Source organism: Pyrgilauda ruficollis, unplaced genomic scaffold (assembly GCF_017590135.1).
Source record: "Pyrgilauda ruficollis isolate IOZ18807 unplaced genomic scaffold, ASM1759013v1 scaffold12, whole genome shotgun sequence".
Lineage (NCBI taxonomy): Eukaryota > Metazoa > Chordata > Aves > Passeriformes > Passeridae > Pyrgilauda > Pyrgilauda ruficollis.
Window position 1 is genome coordinate 13,149,968 of NW_024510321.1, and position 20,644 is coordinate 13,170,611.

The window sequence follows — 20,644 nt, forward strand, 5'->3', positions numbered from 1 at the left end:
CGCGGGTGAGCGGGGACGGGCCCGGCCGGGCAGGGGCACGGAGCGGAGCGGGACGGGGCTGCGCTGCCGGGCGGACGCGGCTCGGGCTCCCGGCTGCCCTCGGCCTCCGGGGGAGCAGCCGCGGCTGCGGCACCTGCGCTGGCCCCGGGGGCTGCAGGGCAGGAGGGGCTGGGGCTGGGCTCTGCTGCTGCCAGCGCTGGGAGAGTCGCGGGTTTTGTTATTCCAAGTGAATATGTGAAATGTTACTGAAATTGTTGCTATTTCTTGTTCCTTAACGGTAGAAGTTTGTTTTTTGGGGGCGTTTTTTTTTGTTTTTTTTTTTTTTTTTTTTTTTTGTTTTTTTGTTTTTTTGTTTTTTTTTGTTTTTTTGGTTTTTTTTCCAGAGGGATTGTTTTTCAAGTTCTGTCGATAAGTTTTCTTAAAAGTAAATAAGGACTTTTTTTCATTTCTAGTGGGCAGTCACTTGTCACTTAGACCAGAAAATTATTCTCTAAAAGCAGCAAGAGATCTTTGTTATGGGTGTATGATTGTGTTGAGCCAGTCTATGCAGTTTGTGGCTAGCTTTTTTGGGGGGGCAAGGGGTGTTCAGGTTATTTGTCTGTGTGGAGTTGGTTTTTAAATTTTATTTTTATTGTAGATTTTGTTCAATTTTTTCCATCGTTGACCCTTGACAAACAAAAAGTCTCACAGGGGCTCAGAAGTCTGGTATCCAGTTACTCTTATTTAATATGACGGATATAAGAGTGGTCTCTGGCAGCACACTTCTTAGGCAAAAGGGATAGAGAGAATAGATGCACAGAGAATAGAGAAATAAACCTTTGACTTACAAATTACTCATGTGATGATGTTGAAATATTGGCAAAACTGGAGAAAGAGTCTTGTGCTTTAGCAACTGACTTAAGTGTTTGCATGCAGTTTAATTTTTCCACTGCAGGTAAACCCAGTTTTTTAGCTGAGAATCTAAGTAAAGCATACTTAGTGTTATTATTTCTTTATGAATCTAGATTATATAGAATGATTTAGAATACTACATGAGTGCCCATTACTGATACTAGTACAGGATTTTAGGGATAAATAGAAGGAGTGAATTCCCCATTGGAAAATGGACCCTTTTTTTTTGTCTGTAAGGGTAGTACTAAATTGCTGCATAATTTAAAAAATCCGCTTTTATAGTCTAGAAACTGCTTTTATTGTGTAAACACTTAGTGATTAGAATTTGCTAGATATAGGGAAAAATAAAATCATTTATGCTGGAAAAGATCTGTAAAATTATCAAGTCCAACCCAGCACTATCAAGCCCACCACTAAACTGAGTCACATCTACATATATGTCTTTTAAATCCCCCCTGGGATGGTGATTCCACCACTTCCCTGGGCAGCCTGTTCCAGTGTTTGACAACTCTTTCAGTGAAGAAATTTTCCTAATATCCAACCTCTCCTGGCACAACTTGAAGCCATTTCCCCTTGTTCCATCACTTGTTATTTGAGATAAGAGACCAGCTCCCACCTCACTACCTCTTTCTTTCCAGCAATTGTAAAGGTGGAGGGTTTGCAGCTTTTCTCAAGCACTAAAAGAACTGAGAATATGCAGGTTATAGTCACTTCTTCATGTTGTTCAGAACTTTTTGGGTAGTCATGAAACTGCCAAGAGTATTATTAGTATTGTGCTCCAGTTTGGGAACATTTTGAGGAATGAAGCAGAGCTGGCACTTCCAGAAAGCTACATTTGGTCTAATCTGTACAGATGCTTTGTGCATGAAAATGCTCTCAGAGAGTAAATTAGTTTAACTGTGGCATGCATTTGTCTTTATCCACAAAAGACCAGAGCATCTAGAGGCTCATGTTTTTCTTCAGAAAGTCCCTCAGGACTAGTTTGTAACTTTACACATAAGGTCTCTTGGTTCCTTTTGTAACAGCACTGTTTCTTTTCTTTTGAACCCCACTAATTCAGCACCAAAAAACCAGAAAAAACCCAGACCAAAAAAAGAACACCAAAAACCAACAAACTAATGAATAGAAGTCCTGGTCTGGGGAAAAATGGAAATCTCATTCTATTAAAAAGTAACCACATTCAGGCTTTGTTAACAGCCTATAGCTTGGTCATGGAGCAAGTTGAGGTGATAGGGGCTAGAAAACACCCACAGCATATTTTCCTTTTTGCGGTCTCTCTGAGCACCCAGGATACAAAGCCTGGGGCCTCCCCGATCAAGCAGTGCTAGTGACCACAAAGTTTCCAACCTGGCAGCCCTGATGCTGGGGGTGTGGGTTAGGGATGGGTGAACTGGTGTAGAGTGCTGGTGAAAGTCACTGTGCCTGTCCTGGGGAATGGGGGCTGGCAGAGCTCTGCTCTGCCACCATCACTCCCAGGGTTTAGGTCTGAGTTTGAAAAGGAACAGGCACTCCATTTCCCTTTTCTGATGCTGAATCTGCTGTCCTATCCTGCCTTTTGAATTTTCAGCACGTGGTCTGACTACTTTGCCAACTCAGACACGTCATTTTACTTGGTTTTCTTCACATTAGAGCTGACGTAAATACTCTAACCAATGAGAAATATGTGCCACAAAGCTTCTACGTCCTTGTGGTGAGGGTAAGAAAGATAGTGATCATAACCAGAAACTGTACCTGGGTAAACACATTGCTCCGTGTCCTCAGGGGACCGAGTCTGCTGCCTGTCCTTGAGATAAGGCTTTGTTTGCTGCTTTTCGTTTTCTCTCTCTTTTTTTTTTTTTAAGTTTCTTTTTGCCTAGTTGTTATCTTGTTATCTTTTGCCCAAAATAGATGGTGCAGTGGATTATGAAAAAGGGAAGTGAGAGCTCTCTAAAGAGGGCATGCTGTAGTCAGTTCTGCTAAAGGAAAAGGAGGTCCTACTTTTTGCTTAAGCAAGCATGAGACAAAGAGAATAAAACTCGAGACCTAACCATGGAAAAACTATTTTTTCACTACTGCTTGGAAATCTGGATGATACAGTAGCTTGATTCTTTATTGAGTTGTCATTTTTTTTCTGCAGAAAAATCCCCTGTTGTCTCAACCTTGTGATTACTAGCTCTTCTTTCCGTGAACCAAATGATCTATATGAGCACAAACCAGTCCTTCTGCTTGAGCTAATATCCAATGGCTTTATTTGTTTTGCTTTTTTTAATAGGCTGCCACAGAACACTGTGAAATTATCATCAGTGGTAAATACGGGTTCAGAAAAACGTGATGACTTCAGGGATTCTATTGAGATGTTTTTAAATGGTTTTGAGTGATGTAATCAGGTTAAATACAAGGTAAGTGCTCTAGACATTTATGTGTTGGAAAGTATTTGTGTCAGTATTTTAATGACTGACAATGCATATGTTTTTAAGTTGAATATGTAATGTTCTGGAATAGAAAGGGACTTCTTGGGAAGTTGAACCCAGCTTGTAAATCCATTGCAGCAAACTAGTTGCAATAGTAACCTAAAAAGTTATTGTTAGGTTTAGTGGGAACAGAACAAACTGTTGGAAACCACTTCAAAAGCTCATTGATTTTATGATAGCTCAGTTTCTGACTTTCTTCTGAAAGTAAGGGTGAAAATTTCAGTTTAAGTCTAGTTCTGATCAGTTAATTGCAAAAAGAAATACGGATTTTGTATCTCAGGTGGTGACACTTGTGCTTTGTACAGTGGTGCTAACAGATGCTTATTACTAGTGGAATGACCTTGCTTTGTGGCCTTTCCTTCTTTCTGGATCACTTAAATGTCAATACAAACTTAGACATAAACTAATTGAGAATGTTAATATCTCTCTTTGTCATTCTTTTCCAAACAATGAATTCCTTTGTTTGTATTGAGGGTGCTCCTTCATTTTTGCATATCTATCATAGTGGTGTATTACTGTACCTGTTCCTCTTAGGGAAAGCTTTAGCATAAAAAATTCTGAGAGTGAGTGATAGGGGAGGTTAACTAGTAACTTCTAAATAAATTTCACTAGCAAATACTTCTCCATTTTGTCTTCACCCAGGTTCCTAATTATGATTTTTGTCTTAATACAAGTTATTAATGTTAAATCTGAATAATGATGAGCTGCTGATCACTTCTGAACTCCTTTTCTTTCTTACTTTGCTAAAATAAATTTAGTTGAAAAATGTTTTCAAGTTTGTTTCTTTTTTTTTTCCAGGAGTGATTTTGCAAAGTGGACAGTAATGGAGTATATGAGCACGGGTAGTGATAGCAAAGAGGAGATTGACTTGTTGCTAGCTGATCTAAATATGTCTGAGGTGATAGCCATCATGGAAAACCATTATCCAGGCGAAGACATTGCAGTCTATGAAGACAGCTTAATTACCATGTGTGAAGAGGCAAATCAAAATGATGAACGTGCAGAATCGTTACTGTTTTGTGAAGGGGAGGTCTCTTTGATGTCCTCTGTCAAATACGGGACTGTGGAAGACCTGCTTGCTTTTGCCAATCAGGTGTCTAACACTGCAAAACAATTTAAAGGATGCAGACAACAGGAATCTGGAATCCTCTTGAATATGGTATGTACGGCTGTTTTCCTTTTACTTGGCATTTCACAGACCATAGGAATTAGAAGTTTTTAATGATTCTAAATAAAGCTTAGTTCCAGAAGTAACAGGCTGTGGCTTCCTGTGCAACCCTGGGACTGGAAGGGGTCTCTGAGCCTATCAAGTCTAGCCCCTGCAGTCTCAGGCAGCTATGGAGAAAGGTCTGTTTTTCAGAAGGATCCACTCTGTTATCTCCTAGTATCCCTGGAGGTTAGAAAACATTTCCCACTGTTGAATACAAACTTGAGACAAGCATTTAAAAAGCAAAATCTACAACTCATTTTGTCCTTTCAGTACTTAAATGGGGCTTATAAAATCCACAACTTGCATAAAAAAGAGGGAGAGTGACTTTTAAGAAGGGTGTGTAGTGATAAGACAAGGTGGAATGATTTTAAACTAAAAGTGCAGTGATTTCTTTACTCTGAGGGTGGTAAGGCCCTGCAATAGACTGTTCAGAGAAATTGTGGATACCCTATCCCTGGAAGTGTTCAAGGCAAGGCTGGATGAAGCCCTAAGCAACCTGACCTAGTGAGTGACATCCCTTCCCATAGCAGAGGAGTTACAACTAGATGATCTTTAAGACCCCTTCCAACCAAAGCCTGTCTATGATTCTATGAACTATGATGGTTTACAGGTCTGGGAGACAGTAAGAGTCTTCTAGTGCCTTGTGTTCATGCTGTAAAACATTCATTGTGCAAACTCCCAAAAATAAAGATCTAGGATCTGACAATATAGTAATGTATTATGTTCATTGTACAATGTAATATCTCACACTGCTAAATTCAAGTATATAGTTGTATTGTTTTGAGATGTTATTTTTTTCCCTAAAATTGTTTGTGTTCTACAAGCATCTCTGGATATTAGTGTCATTAAACTTTCATTTAAGATCAGTTGCTCTGGAAACAGTGTTGCAGTGGAATTCTACTCATGCCTGTTGGTGTTGCTGCTGTATTTTCTTAAGATGCTCTACATCTATCATCTTAAATGTCCTGCATATAATATATTTTATATGTGAACTGGTTGCTTGAGGCTTACTGGTTACTTATGTGTGAAATACCACAGGGTATTGCTTTATTCTGATTTGGAGGGAGCACTGCAGTTTTGCAAAACAATCACTTTTCAACTCGGTAACATTGAAATGACACTTAGTAATATTAAATGTTTCCTATGCTTAGGGTAGACACTGTTCTATGTACTCGTGGTTGTTTTGTTTGCATATTGTTTCTACAGATGCATACAATTGGTATGAACCCAGTACTATTAGGTGCACGTGATCCCATTATGCAACTGAGGGTTGGAGTCAGGGTTTACCTGTGCATGCATTTCAGCAGGGGCACTGCTCTGTAAATATCTACAGCATTTTGGCCGGGGTCAGGGGTATTTCTGACTGCCTGGTGACCCTCACTGGCTGCACTGTGGCTTGCATCACAAGGGGTCTTGAAGTGCACAGGCTGGATTTCTTTTAGTTAAAACTGAACTGAAAGATGCATTGCAGCCAGAGACAAATGTTCACAGGGTCAGGCTAGGAGCTAATCCTAAAAGCCTCCAGAAAACATGAGTAGTGTGGTGGTCGTCGATGTCTTGCTCTCCAAATCAACTCTGCTCATCGTCACTTCCTTTCCAGGATAAGGTGTAACCCATATGGATTAGTCTCAACTCTTTGAAGTGCAGAAGTAGGCAAGCAAGATGTACAGATTGTTAGACATGTACAGATTGCTTTACCCTGACTCTAATAAGTAGAGGGAAGGCATGTTCTCTCTATCCTAAGCAGAATACTTTTTATTGAAGGACAGCCCCCCATGCCCCCTTGGCCAAAGTTCCAGATCTAGGAACTTAGAAGAATTAATTTATTTCATGTAGCACAAATCATAAATGACAATTTTAGCAGTCAAGAAGGTGCTTTCCTAATTGAAAAGCATGGTGGTAGATTAAGAGTGGAAGATTATATGTTACATCTTAAATAGAAATCTAAAACAAATAATCTTCCTGATATGCTGTTATCTTAAAAAGAGTAGTTGAAGAGCTGGGTATTTGAGGCCCTGTGACAGACATGAAATGAGAAGTATCCTTCATGTGATTTAACATCTCTTCAAGAATCTTGATGAAGTAGCAGTAAGGAGATTAATGATATTCCAGATACTGGCTGAAATGATTAGAAGCGTATTCGTAGGAAATATTATTAATTTTGTAGCTGAGAGACTGAAGAAGCAGCATCAGGGACCAAGCAATACTCACATGTCTGTAGTTGGGCGCTTGGTCTCTCTCTGTCACGTGCAGAGGGAGGGAACTGTTTGGGAAAAAGATTTAGAGCAAGATATTGTCTTAGGTGCCCTGAATCCCCTCCTTGCCTAGTTGGTGATACAGAAGAAGCAAAGCTCCCAGCATTACCCACCTAGAGGAGGCAATATTACTCCCTCTCTTGTTTTTTAAACTATGGTATAAAACTAGAGGAAAGTGGCTGGTAAAATCAAGGCAGACTTCTTTGACCTTTTACTAAGCAGCAGAAACTCCAATACAAGATGGGAAATTAAACTCCTTGCGGTCCATGTGATATTAGGAAATGCTGAAACTCTTGCTCACATTGTATAAGATAACCTATGAGTAACAGGTATGTGGCATAACAAGTTAACAGATTACAGGAAGGACAAACATGTGCAGGTAAATCTAATAACGAGAGGTGGGTAATTTCATTAACCCAGCTGCTGTTGTTGTTTTTTCAAGACAATTAATTGCAACTTACACTTCATAAGTTAGTCACTGGAGAGAAACATGGATGCCTAGGCTGTGAATGAATGCCACACCTCACATGCTGTTCCCATTTGGTGTTACTAAATAAAGACTGCTAAGCAGATCATGTGCATCATACACATTAGTGATATGGGGGTTTTCCCACTATATGTATACAATTAATTAGATTTTAGTGGTTTTAACTTCACTGTGATTTTTTGTTATTTATTTAACTCCACAGATCACACCCAAGAACGGGCGCTATCAGATTGACTCGGATGTGCTCCTGTTTCCGTGGAAGTTGACTTACAGGAATATTGGTTCTGATTTTATTCCTCGGGGAGCTTTTGGGAAAGTGTACTTAGCCCAAGACAGAGAAACCAAGAAACGAATGGCATGCAAATTGGTATGTTAGTTCAGTAGTTTTATCTCTGAGCAAATATTGTATAACTATATACTACATACAGTCTATTTTCAAAGATGTCTGCATCAAATTCCACTATTGGCTGATGATCAACTTGATTTTGTTGGCCTAAACAAGGTGGGGAAAATGTACACTTCTGTTAGCTTGTTTAAATTTTTTTGCTCTAAAGCTGCAAATGTTTCAGCATTTTAAAAGTATCTAGAAGTGTGTGGAACTCGCACATGGCCTGTTGTGCAGAGTGGATTTTCTGCTTGTCCTGCTGAAACAGCAGGGTTTTTTTCCCAGGGTAAAATATCAGAGTGAGATCCTGTCCCTGCTGAAGCTCCTGTCCTTTAACTGAGGTGCTCAGATTTCAGTTTTCTTTCCTCCAGTGCCATTAAAGTCCCTGAGAACTCAGTATGTGCAACTCTTACTGTGTTGTGGGCACTGACTGGGTTGGGGCTGTGAGGTGCCTCAAAAGAACTGCTGAGCGCTGTCCAACTTTTATGCAAGCCAACATTTTCTTTCAGCTGTGCCTTTTAACATACTATTTTGTATTGAGCAGGGCCAGTAAAAGCTCAGTTGGGACATTGGTCTATATCCCCGTATATTGCATCATAAATAAGTACCTGTATTAATTCTGTGTGTCAAAGAGTTGGGCAGGCAGCTGTGTGTCCCTCCCCTGCAGCCTGTGTGTCCACGTGGGGACAGATTGTTAGCTGCTCCTGCATAACCCACTGCAGAATTAAAGTATCCTAATATTTCTGAAAATACAAACAGTATTTCTCATTGAAATAAATGACCCTCTTATTTGGTTCACAGACTCGAGTCCAAGGAAAGAAAACTAAACAGAGTAGTAGTAGCTTTTCTGTATGTAAGCAAATACTGCTTTTATTGTCTCAGCAATCTGCCATCAGTACTTTTTAAAGAAATATCGTGCTGCTGGCGCTCCCTTCAAAGCTGCTTTCATTTCTTGTAAGCCATAAACCAGTGCTGATAAGGACTGAATTGAGGTCAGTAATGGGCCTGAGCTCTGCAAGCACTGATCCACCTGTCAGGTGGGTGTGTAGTTCTGGTAGTGCAGATGGGTGCACAAAGCTAATGGAAAAAGCAGTGGGAATTTTATCTCCTTCACCAGGAAGTTTGCATAAAGCTTTTGTGTAATCACTGGATTTTGACGGGAATAACTCTTGCTACATTGCTTTTTCTGGAAGATTGCACTTTTTATTTGGGCATGATTCCAAAATGTCTCTCAACTTTTAACAGGATGTCTCTCAGCTGCAAAGGAAGAAAAGTTACAGGAGCAAAGTAAAGCTCAGTATTTTAACAAGTGTATACAAGTGCTCTACTTCCGTCTTTTCTGTTAATCTATAGGATAATTAGTGTGCACGTGGCTAACTTGGTTTTGTTATGGATAACTGTGGTTTTGTTTCAATGTCCTAGGTCCCAGTGGAGCAGTTCAAACCATCAGATGTTGAAATACAGGCATGTTTCCGTCATGAAAACATTGCTGAATTATACGGCGCTATTTTGTGGGATGAGACGATCCATCTCTTCATGGAAGCTGGAGAGGGAGGATCTGTCATGGAAAAGCTGGAGAGCTGTGGGCCTATGAGAGAGTTTGAAATAATTTGGGTGACAAAGCATATTCTGAAAGGACTTGACTTTCTCCACTCGAAGAGGATTATCCACCATGACATCAAACGTACGTCTGTGTGATTCCTTGGGGTGCTTTCTGGTCCTGGCTGGGCTGGGGCCCTCGTGGAGTCCCTGGGACTGAGCTGGGGCACACAGCCTTATCAGCTCTGAGTGGGAGGGATGGATAATGCTTAACAAATGGCAAGGTCAGGTTCTGGAGGTAATAGTTACTTACACTGTTTATTAATTCACTCCAGCAGAGAGGGTAATTAGAAAGTCAGATCCTATGCCATTCAAGAGCAACTCAATTTAAATAAAAACCTAAAGAGTGAAGCTATCAGTCTGTGTTCAGACAGAAGTTTCCTGCTTTTAGTATAAATTCATCCTGAATGTTTCCATGCTCACCTTCAACTTGCACCTTCTTTTAGGTGTTACAATTCTACACTGCTCTTCCTCAGTTTGAGACACTTGGAAGTAAATACATAATTTGTGCTGGGTTTTTTTTTGTTTGTTTTAACAAGTACAGCAAATTTTAATAAATGTTTGCTTTCAAAAACTCTGGATATTAATATCTATAAATAAGCAAACATATTGATGTTAAGTCTAAATTAAATACACTGGTACTGAAATGCTTTAAAATTCAATTTTAATGTGTTGCATTTAAATCAGTATTAAATGCTGTTTCTCCCAGACCACCTTGGCCTGCAGATAGATGCATCTCTGAGTTTGTTTAGCTAAACTTGAGGGTTTAAAGTAGAAGTATTCAGACTGAAGCATTACAGTAGTTCACAGAAGTGAACTATTAGGAATTGCTAATTTTTTATCTCAGTTTTGCATTTTTGGTTTTTGGGTTTTTTAAATTTAGTATGGGTCAGTACTTTAGATTTAAGTCTTTGAGATTCTGACAGGTCTACAAAACTGCTTATTTTTCCCCTTTCTTTTTCTTTCTCATTTGTAGTAAGAGTCTTTCCTATAGATTTATTTTAATTAGCAGTAACAAAGACATTAATTAAACAATCTAAAAACCAAACCAGTCCAAAGCCTACTACATCTAGGTAGTGGATAGGAGAGCCAGCCCATTGTGAATGTGGTGGATACGAGTGTGTTTTGCTTTTTCCAGCCTTTCCCTGCGTTGGTGGATGCAGAGCAGATGTTGGGGCAGAGATTGCCTGGGGCAGATATGGTTGCCCAGAGGGGCCTGGGGTGAGCCCTGACCATGCTCCTGCCTGTTTGGTGCCAGGGTGAGCTGGGTACTCCAGGCCTGAGGTGGAGCCATGCCCACTGCCTGGCAAGGCAGCCTCCATGCAGGGAGCAGTGTGTGTTTTCCCTCCCCAGGTGGAATCAATAGAAAAGACTCTTTCCCAAAACCTCTGATTTTTTTCCTCACTCTTTCTGCTGCTTTTGAGCTGCAGTTGAGTCTATTCTGCTGATACAGAAGATGGGGATTTTATTGAGAGTAAAAAAATGCCCTGAACAAGGAAGGGGAGGAAGACATTCTGGTTCTTGGGAGGTGTTCAGTGCTGCCTCCTCGGTTTTAGAATAGTTAAACCATCAGGCTGTTTGGTCTGGGGAGCTTCAGTCCAAAATCAGCTGCAGCTGGGGCTGGGTATGGTCCCAGGCAGGAAACAGATCCTGCTGCACTGTGGCAGTGTGGCCCTTTAGATGATGGACTGTTTCAAATCTATATCTTCAAAGTTATCCCTAAAATGACAGATTTACATAGTATGTAGTGCTGGTAAGGTGGCAGCTGTGTGAAGCATTGCTCCAGGAATCAGTACTGCTGAAATCAAGTCTGCCCTCCCACTGGGTGGTCATGGTAGGCACTGTCAAGACAGAAAATGGCCCAGTTTCCTGTAAGGGAAATGTGTTTCTGTTGTGTAACTTGGAGGCTTCATTTTACCCCATCTTCTGAAACAGTGAACAAGAATTTCTAAAGGCTCACAGCGAGCACTACATTCTTAAATATTTGATCAGAAATACAGCTGCAAACAAAGTCTCTGAGTACAAAGTTGTGCCTCAGGCAGTTTTATGAAGGAAAGTAAATTAAGCTCCTAGATACTGCTGCAATTCTGAGGGAGTTTGAAATGCTCAGTCTTCTATTAATTTTACAGCCACTGTCTGTCCTCTGTTGTCATGCTGAGCTGCCCTCATGGACCAGTGCAGGTGACTGGTGTGGCTGTTGTGGAGGGGCCCTGGATACTCTCTGTTTCTGCCTTCACTTAGATTGTTACTCTAGAAAAACTTCTTGGTGAGCAACAGTTGTGCTGTTTCTAGCCAGAGCTGCACAGCATGATCTCCACCTTGGAGACCCTTAAGCATCTTCAGAACACTGTGCTGTGGTGCCTAGCAGTCTTCTACCTTCCTCCTCTACCCTCAGCTATTTAATCTTTGTCTTTTTTTTAAATTTTAAGCTAAGAAGATGACAAAACATTGGTTCTTTTACATAAATCAGACCAGTTTGTCTTTTAAGATACAATTTAAAATTGAACCAAATCATTACCAGACCTATTTTGGCTAGAGGGATATTGACTGTAGAGAGTGGTTGCTCTCTCTCCTTTCAGGAAGGCATCTGAATGAAACAAGAATGTTGTAAAATAAATACCAAACATGCCAGACATTTAAATTATGTAATTTTTGGTTTTCTTTTAGCAAGCAACATTGTCTTTATGTCAACTAAGGCTGTTTTGGTGGATTTTGGCCTAAGTGTTCAAATGACTGAAGACATTTACTATCCCAAAGATCTTAGAGGAACAGAGGTAAGAAGCTGAAGGGACAAAAGTCCTTATATTGCATTAGTCCTATGGTTGTGGTGTTTAGGCTCAAATTTGAAGTTGGAGGGTTAAAAACATGGGTAAAATAGTTACTATAAAACCTAAAAAAAACTTAACAAACATTAATAGAGTCTCAATTATATTTTTATTTTCAACTTGCTGAATGGAATGCTTTGAAAGCCGTGTCACTTTCTCTGCAGTCTCATTTGTTAGCAATTGTTCACTGGAGTCAAACAGTACTCTGAGGAGGGTTGTTTGCAGTGTTTCAGCTGCTGATCAGAGACACTTCAAATAGGAATTTGTTCTTTGCTCTAGCAAAGATTTCTTCTGAGATACTTACTATGGGCTGGGGTGACCTGTTCAACACTGTACTTGGATTCCTCCTGCAAAACCACAGAAATTACAGATGTCTGGGTTTCATCTCTTAACCCTTCTAAGCTCTGTTCCCCATCTACATGTAACCCTTTGGTTCTTCAGAGGTTGTGCATGGCAAGGTTCATGATTATCTGGTAAAATTGCTTAGACATTACAGTGATGGAGGTGGGGTCCTTTTAAATGATCTCAGTGACTTTGAGATTCTGCACACCACTTGGGCTGCATTCCTGCCGAGGTGCTTCCAGGGCTGGAGTTTTAGCAAACAACCAAGCACCAACAATTAGCTTGGATAGCTGCTGCAGATGTGGCATTTGTGCTCTCTGTTGCTGGAGGAGATTGTTTGCAGGAAATGCTTTAGCTGAGATGTTGGCACTTACCCTTTTAATAGTCTTCCACATGTGTAAAGAGGAAATCCCTGTGTAACTGTCAAAAAACATTTCACTTTTTAGAAGGGGTGGATAAATCAAGATTTCACAGAAGGTCAGGCTTGTTTATTTTTTTTCAAAATGATTGAGAAAACACTTGAATGTTTGTTTTCGCTGTCTTTCTAGTCAGAGCAGTTAAGAGCTTAAAATGCTTGTTGAACTGGAAGGACCATGCTTTCTGGCACTTCATGCATGAACTTTGTGGGGTTTTTACTTTGGTTTGGGGCTTTTTACTTGTTCAAGGGGGTTTTGTGTGCTGTTAATAAGAACAGTGGTGGGTATGAGTTGGTAGGGTATTTCCCAATGATTGAGATGTGTGTAAACAGGACATTTCCATGATTGTGGAGCAGACTAGAGAGGATCCACTTCTGGATCTTGAAGGACAGGCCAAGGTTGTGTTAGTAAGAACAAGTGAAAAGTGAAAACACTTCAGTGTTTGTCAAGTGAAAAACACTTAGTTCTTCATTTGATAGGAGGAAAATTCCACACTCTTTAACATCTGCAGTCCTGTTCTCAGAAAGCTAATCCCCCCCAACCCTGAAATATGGCCATGTTTGGTGTTTGCTGCCTCAGGTGAGCAGCAATCCTGCTGCAGCATTGCAGCCAGAAATGAGGTTGGAAAGGCAGCACTGGGAAAGGAGATTTTCAGATACCATGAAAGACTTACAGCTAATGTTCCTGATGCTTCTATAGGTTTTTCTGCTCACAGTCTTCATTCTAGGCATCTTCCTCTCCACAGTGCCTAATCCTGTCACCCACAAAGACCCTCTGTAGTCTGGCTTTCTTGATGATTTTTTTTTCAAAGTGAGATCTTAACTCTCCAAAGTCCTCTTGAGTTTTGCACCCTGTATTATGCAGCCTTAAGCAGTGGTGCAGTTGCCCTGCTGTTCCTGAATGTAATTGTGCAACCCCTGGCTGGGGCTCTGTCCCTGCCAAGCAGCATTGTGCCAGTGAGCTGGCTGGTTTCTCTTACATCTGGTATTGGCAGGGACTTATGTCCTTGTGGGAAGTGGCAGGTGGAGTAACCTTTGTCCTGTGCATGTTCTCTGGGAGTTAGGATTTCTATTCACTTCTACAGCACAGGAAGTCTGAATGTAGTGAATCTTCTTTGTGTTGATAAAAAATTAGTAGTTACAATTCTGGGCAACGGGATTGAAAGATAGTTAAATTTTATTTAGATGGTGTAGTGTGAAAGAGAACTGGTGTTACTGCTTTTGTGTACAAGTCATGCAGAACATTAAACTGTGGTTGTTATGAAACTGCTGTGCAGGAAATACTTTTTCTAGGCAGTTGCTACACTTTCTGTTATGCTTCTGTCACTTTGTTAAAATATGTAAGCTTCAGTTACAACCATTTCAGGGTAAAAAGTCTGCTAAAGTTTATCGAGTGTGGAAGGTATGATCCATTTTCAGGAATGCTAAACTAAAACTAGTGCAGCATGAAGAAAGGACTGTTTTTTTGCTGGGCTGTGGCTGATCTTACTGGCAGGCAAGTGCCAGCCCACCAGTCAGAAGGAATGAGAAAGGGAAGTTATCCATTGCTTGAGCTGTCTGCTTTGGTGACAACAGACTCTTAGACCAGTCTGAAATCAGAGCTTTGGAGCTCATTTTTGATTTTTGTCACAGTGCAGTCAAGGTGCATCTTGACCATTATCTCACCTTAGCTGCAGACAGGTTCTTGTACCAGCATTCTTTTTTGAAGGCAGCTGCTACTTGCTTATGTAGATTTCACTGAAGTTGCACTGTATTTGCCAAAGGCTTATTTTTGCAAAATTAGACCTTCTGTTCTTTTCTCCTTATGAGACTTAAAGGTGGAGGGTGCAGATGCGCTGATTCTCTCTTAGCCATGAGGAAAGCAATGGATGAGTCAGTAGCAGCTGCAGACACCTGCTGAGGCTTTACACACACTTCCTATCACAAGCTCTATTTGCAGATAGGGAATGTAATTTACTGGAAAGTTTTCCTTGGAATTTGGTGGGCCCTACAGACGTTCTCACTCTGTGGTAATAAGCAGTCAAGCCATGTGGTGGTGACTTAACTTCCTGCCCTTGTGTCATTTAATGTCTTTTAATGTGATTCTTTGTGTCAAGGATGACTTGAACTAATTAAAGTTTGTTTGAATCCTTTAGAGGGAAATTGGATGAGGGAAAAGTAGGAACCAGAAGCAAATATGGTAGCTTGCTAACCCGGTGTGCCGTGGGCTGTGCCCCTGTGGTGTTGAAACCTGCTCCCCAGACCAGTGGCAGTGGTAGAGCTGTGCAGGGTGTGCCTCCTGCATCCTGCCTGTCTGGTTCTCCTCCAGCTGCACTCTGAGCTGCCTGTTGCTGGCAGGAGCTTCCAAGATCCTTCTTTAGACTCTTGGCAAATTCAAAAGTTTCAGTGAAATGTTTGGATGGAAACTATTTTGGTTTCCAACAAGAAAGATTAGAATTTTTGGTTTGGAAAAAGGTTAGAAGAGGGATTCTTGTCTTCATAGCTGCTCTGGTGGAAAGGGCACCTAACTTTTGATTTATGCATTGCCTAGACCTGGCTTGTTTCTCATCATCCCATTTCTCAGGATAATGCTCCATCATGCAGGTTAGTTGATAAGAGGGAGGGGGTAAGAAGAGTAAAGAAGACAGGAAGGTATATATCTGTCAGTTGTGCTCAGAAGGGTTCTGTAGTATTCTGTGTAACAGGGATCTGAGGGGAGGACTCCTGTCCCCGTCTGGGTGGCTGTCAGTACAGCTCACCCTCTCTCTTTAGCTCATGCCCAGCCATCGTTCAAGCAGAATGGAGCAGTCCCAGCAGTGCCCCACAAAACAAACTGGCAATTCAGGCACCTCCTTTTGCTGTGGAGGGATGAGGCTTCTGCTACTCATCTGATCAAGGCAGAGCCATGGCTGGAAGCTCAGCCTCTTACAGCTCAGCTAAGGCCCATAGCCACTGACCTATGGCCTGTCTGAGGAGGCAAGCCTGGAATATGAGTTTGTCCACGTACTGTCTCTTTGGCTGTACTCATATGCAGAGCAGAACAATCTGTCTTCCCAAATGGTGCTTGCAGATACACTACTATGCATCCCTTCAAGCGGGGTTTCCAGGATCACAAAATGCCATTACATCATCTTTGGTTGTTGTTTTCCCCTGTTGAGTAATCTTTTTTTTTTTTTTTTTTAAACTCTTTTTCACAGATTTACATGAGCCCTGAAGTTATCCTTTGCAGAGGCCACACAACAAAAGCAGACATCTACAGCATGGGAGCTACTATTATTCATATGCAAACAGGCATCCCGCCCTGGGTGAACAGATACCCTCGTTCTGCATATCCCTCCTACCTCTATATTGTGAGTGTCCTCAGCAGAGCCAGCTCAGAATCAGTTGGAGGGTTTCCTGTACTCTTGTTGGGAAAGCTCCAGTCATATAAAAACTATCAAAATATTTGTCAGAGAGATGATATCATCCTTTTTGCTTCAGGGGTGGGAGGGAGGGAGGGAAGAGTGGGTTTTGATCTCTTAGGGGAAGACAGAGACTGGGCTGGAGTTGTCTCTGTGATTTGTGTTTCAATTTACAGGCCTTGGGTTTGCTGGAAGGACAGGGTTAGATCAGTGTGAGACTTGGTTGAAACAAGCCCATCTGTCTTCCACTTGTCTGTTTTCCTTAGAAGTTGCAGATAAAAATTGGAGCCTGGCAGATTTGATTCTCTGACTCTTCCAGTGTGGTATAGAAATCTATATCTATATATATATATATTTTCACTGATATCAATATCAGTGAATTTGCATTGCACTGGATTTTAGCTTACTTGAAGTTTCTTTGAGTTTTTAAATTTATTATAAAATCTGATTTTTAAAAAGTGGATGTTGTGTAATTGCATGTTCTGTTCCAGTTGATCAGCCTTACTTAGGGAGGTGATGAGTCCTAATTGGGGAATTCCCAGACCACTCATGTGGTTATCCATGACTTCCTCTTTCACTGTTTTTGGAATAACTGTTTCCATGGTCTTTTTTCATTCTGACAGATACACAAACAAGCTCCCCCCTTAGAGGATATTGCTGAGGACTGCAGCACTTCTATGAGAGAATTGCTAGAAGCAGCTCTGGACAGGAATCCTAATCACAGGCTGTCTGCAGCAGACCTGCTGAAACATGAGGCCTTACACCCACCCCCAGAGGAGCAGCCACGGTGCCAGAGTCTGGACTCGGCGCTGTTTGAAAGGAAAAGACTGCTCGCCAGGAAGGATCTGCAGCTGCCAGAAAATATCACAGGTAATGGGATCACCTGCCTTGGACTTTGTAGACTTTACATTGTGTCAAATCTTGATTTGAATGAGTGGTAAGGAACCAAGGAAACTCACAGCACATCTGGAAAGTGACCGGTGAAAATCCTAATCAGATGAGATCAGACCCCGAGGTCATGGAGTGAACTGTACAACGCACATTGACTTCAGTGGGGAAGAACCTAGCCTGACTTCTGTGCTCCTGAAGGACTGGCTCTTGGAAAAGCCATGGCAGTCATTCAGGGCACTTCATGAAGTATCGATTGCTGTCCCAAATGGGCTCAATTTGACACTGTTCGAGAGATGTTTTATAGACACTCTTGATTTGTAAATAGCGACGAAGTCCAACAACCACCAGCAAATCCAACACTTTTTGCCTTTTTAAGGAAAAACACACACACAAAACCATAACTAATGTTGCTGTGTGTCAGGAGTAAAAGCCCTTTGTTTTAAAACTAGAAATGACTGTGGGATAGAATGCTGTTGCCCTTGTGCATTAGTAAGTGCTTAATGAAGGATAATACATTATCTTGGCAGGAAACTGCCCTTTCAAGCCCCAGTGAGATTTACTGCCAACAACCTGCCAACAGGCTTCAAAATGCTTTTCTTCTACTTACCAAATACATTACGAGGATTCTGACAAAATACATTGAAAGGCCCTTCCCAAACAAGTGGTTTATTTAATTGGGATAAATATTTCAAAAGATATCTGTGCTAAGTTTTGGGCACTGTAATGCGTAATTGTTGCAACAAATTCAGTGAAAAAATCAGTCACAGTTTTTGGATTTAGAATGGCATTGTACCTTCTGGATTTTGCCTTGAGGTGCAAAATCCTTTGACCAGCCCAGACCATCTGAATCAATTCTTTTGAAAATTAAGAGAATATTGGACCATTAAACTTGGACTTCGTTGTAGGTGCTTGAGTTTCCAAGACACTCATTATACAAGTATTCAGGGGAATTCTGCCATTGCAAACCCAATCTGTCTTTTCAGACCTTGATTTAAAAGGAATAAAAAATGGTCCTGTGTTTGTTATCTTTTGTCACACCCAGAGAAAGATGATGTCCTTTGTTTAGATGAAAATTGCCCTATGAGGAAGCAGAATTCTCAGATAGCAGAAAGTTAGCAGGTTTTTTCTTGCACCAAACTCTCCTTCAGCACTGTAGCTCAGAGGATGAGAAAGCATTGCCTAACTGTTCCAGCTGATGGAGACATTTTTTAAAGTAGTTGAACACACTTGCTGTTTGCAGTTGCAAACTGCTTCCCTTTCTTTGTCCTAGAGCTGTGGGTTGGTTTGTTAGATTTTATTTTATTTGAGGTTTGACTTATGTTGCACTGAAAATTTTTCTAAACCACAGATTAATAATATCAAATAATAGGCAAAATATTCCAGTAATACTGACAAATATGAAAATTAACTGATACAGCTATTTTTGCAGTATTTACATGGTTTCTCTATTTTCTTTTTAGATTCCTCGTTGTGTAATGGGAGCATGGAAGAGTCAGACCTGCTAAAGAGACAAAGATCACTCTACATAGACCTTGGAGCTCTAGCTGGTTACTTCAATATTGTTAGGGGACCACCAGCCTCGGAATATGATTGACTCAGTAACATTTTATGTTGACAAGTCAGAAATGGACCTCTACCTCTTAAAACTTGATTTTAAGACTTGATTTTCCAATTTGTACATAAAACTGTTGCCATTATAGGCTGTCAAATGTGAATAGTGTTTAATTGCACAGATGATTAAGCTAAACCCTTAGGGGTTCTGATAAGCTGATCCCAAGCAGTGATGTTTGTGTGTCTGCTGGTTGACCAACAAGAAGATGGCAAAAAGAACACTGCTGCTGGGAATGTCTTAATCCAGGATATCTTCCTGTGCTGGGCCTTGCACTTTTGTAAAACTTATAATATATGCTTGCAAATAATGTCAGGAAAAAAATATAATATAATTTAGCATGTGGGCTGTAAGATTCAGTCTCTCTGAGCTGTCCTTAGAAAAAACCTTCCTGCAATCCCCCATCCCAAAAAAAAAAAAAAAAAAAAAAAAGATGTCCTTGATTTAACCAGTTGAAGACTGGTTCAGTCTTTTTCTGTCTTTAAGATTTGATCATTCTTGGTCTTTAAGATTTGGTCAGCCTCTAGCCATTCTTAATGAAAATTAAGAATGTCTATGGAGTCAGATTATCACTTGTTTGCAGATGTGTTTTAACTTTGCATCTTCCCTGGGCAGTGGGAGCTAAGGAGGAGGCTGTCCCCTTCTCTGTGGGTCAAGGGAATCTTTCATTGGCAGTATCGGTTAGCTTTGGGATTTGCACAGCAAGTTGGCCCTGGCAAAGTATGACAGTGACTTCAACTTCTTCCTATGTTACAACTGCTGCAAGGGTATCTATCATAGTTTTCAAGGGTAGATCAAATGTTATTCCCTATTGGTAACAGTGGGCAGGCTCCAAACTCTTGCTTTTTAATACTTTAAAATTGTACACATGTATAATTGCTGTGAGTGCTACGGTTTGGAAAGTGTGTCATTAGTGACAAGCAGTGTTTATGTTCCTATGGAAATGGAATTATATTGTTCTTGCTGTGCCTCATACATTTGAAACATGATGTTTTGGATGATAGTAAAACTATGTAAGCTGCATAGTTCTGTACATCCCATGGGATGAGAACGTAAACTTTTATAAAACTCTTTCTGATGCTTAGGATGACTCTTTATAAGCATTTGTGTTAAATGGCATACTGTGTATGTTGTACACTGAATCTTTTCTGAAGCACAGTCTTTTTCATGTCTGTTATTTAATGCTGCTCCTCTCTAACACGTGATCTTAAACAGATGATTTCTAGTTTGATACTGATATGGTCAAATGAATAAATCCAGCTCAGTGCCTTGAGATGTGGTCATTCTTCCTTCATCTTCAAACACAGCATGGGGCTGCAGCTGCATTTGGGCCAGCACCCCGTACCATGGCCCAGGTACACTACAGCACCATTCCACTTGTTAGGAAGTAGGGTGAAGGTGATTGCTGATGGATTTTATACTCTAGTAACAGATGGTAAATATTTCTGGCAAAATCTCCTTCTCACATGCCAACATTCCTTATGGACTGCCTGGATGTTGCACAGTAGTTGTGTACAGCATGGAGCACTTCAGTCCTGATGTTAATTGCTGCAAAAAATGTTGTTGGGAATAATCCACTTGCTCTAGCGCTTGGAGGAGAGCTGTATGAGGGAGCCCTCTTAGTATTTATACTGACTGTAGTGATCAGGATATTCAGGGATCAGACTTTCCCTGTGGCTGACTTAAGGAAAACGTGACCTAATGGTTTGGATGGTCACCTTTGGTTTCAGAGACCTGTGTTCAGTTTTATGATCTTTTGCTGATAGCTTTTGATCTTTAAGGAGATTAATAGAATTAGTAGGAAGCAGCTTTTCACATAATTGGAGGTGGGTTTATAATCTCTCCCCCAGTTTCCCTTCTATAAAATTAAGGTATTTATTCTCACCTGGCTAAGGGTTATGCAAA

General features: G+C 40.8%; 1 protein-coding gene across 1 annotated transcript; it reads left to right on the forward strand.

The window, feature by feature from the left end:
• The first annotated feature begins 3,141 nt into the window (after positions 1-3,141).
• MAP3K8 (mitogen-activated protein kinase kinase kinase 8) lies at positions 3,142-20,012 on the forward strand. Its single transcript, XM_041487959.1, has 8 exons — positions 3,142-3,269; positions 4,140-4,500; positions 7,496-7,660; positions 9,101-9,362; positions 11,945-12,051; positions 16,036-16,188; positions 16,863-17,109; positions 18,591-20,012. Exons 1-8 carry the CDS (start codon positions 3,235-3,237, stop codon positions 18,722-18,724), a joined length of 1,464 nt encoding a protein of 487 aa, XP_041343893.1. The 5' UTR covers positions 3,142-3,234; the 3' UTR covers positions 18,725-20,012.
• The last annotated feature ends 632 nt before the right edge of the window (positions 20,013-20,644 follow it).

Coding starts and splice junctions, on each gene's coding strand:
- MAP3K8 (XM_041487959.1), top strand. CDS start 3,235: ATGGTTTTGAGTGATGTAATCAGGTTAAATACAAG. Junction 12,052..16,035: donor AAGATCTTAGAGGAACAGAG/GTAAGAAGCTGA, acceptor TCTTTTTCACAG/ATTTACATGAGCCCTGAAGT. Junction 17,110..18,590: donor GCTGCCAGAAAATATCACAG/GTAATGGGATCA, acceptor TTTTCTTTTTAG/ATTCCTCGTTGTGTAATGGG.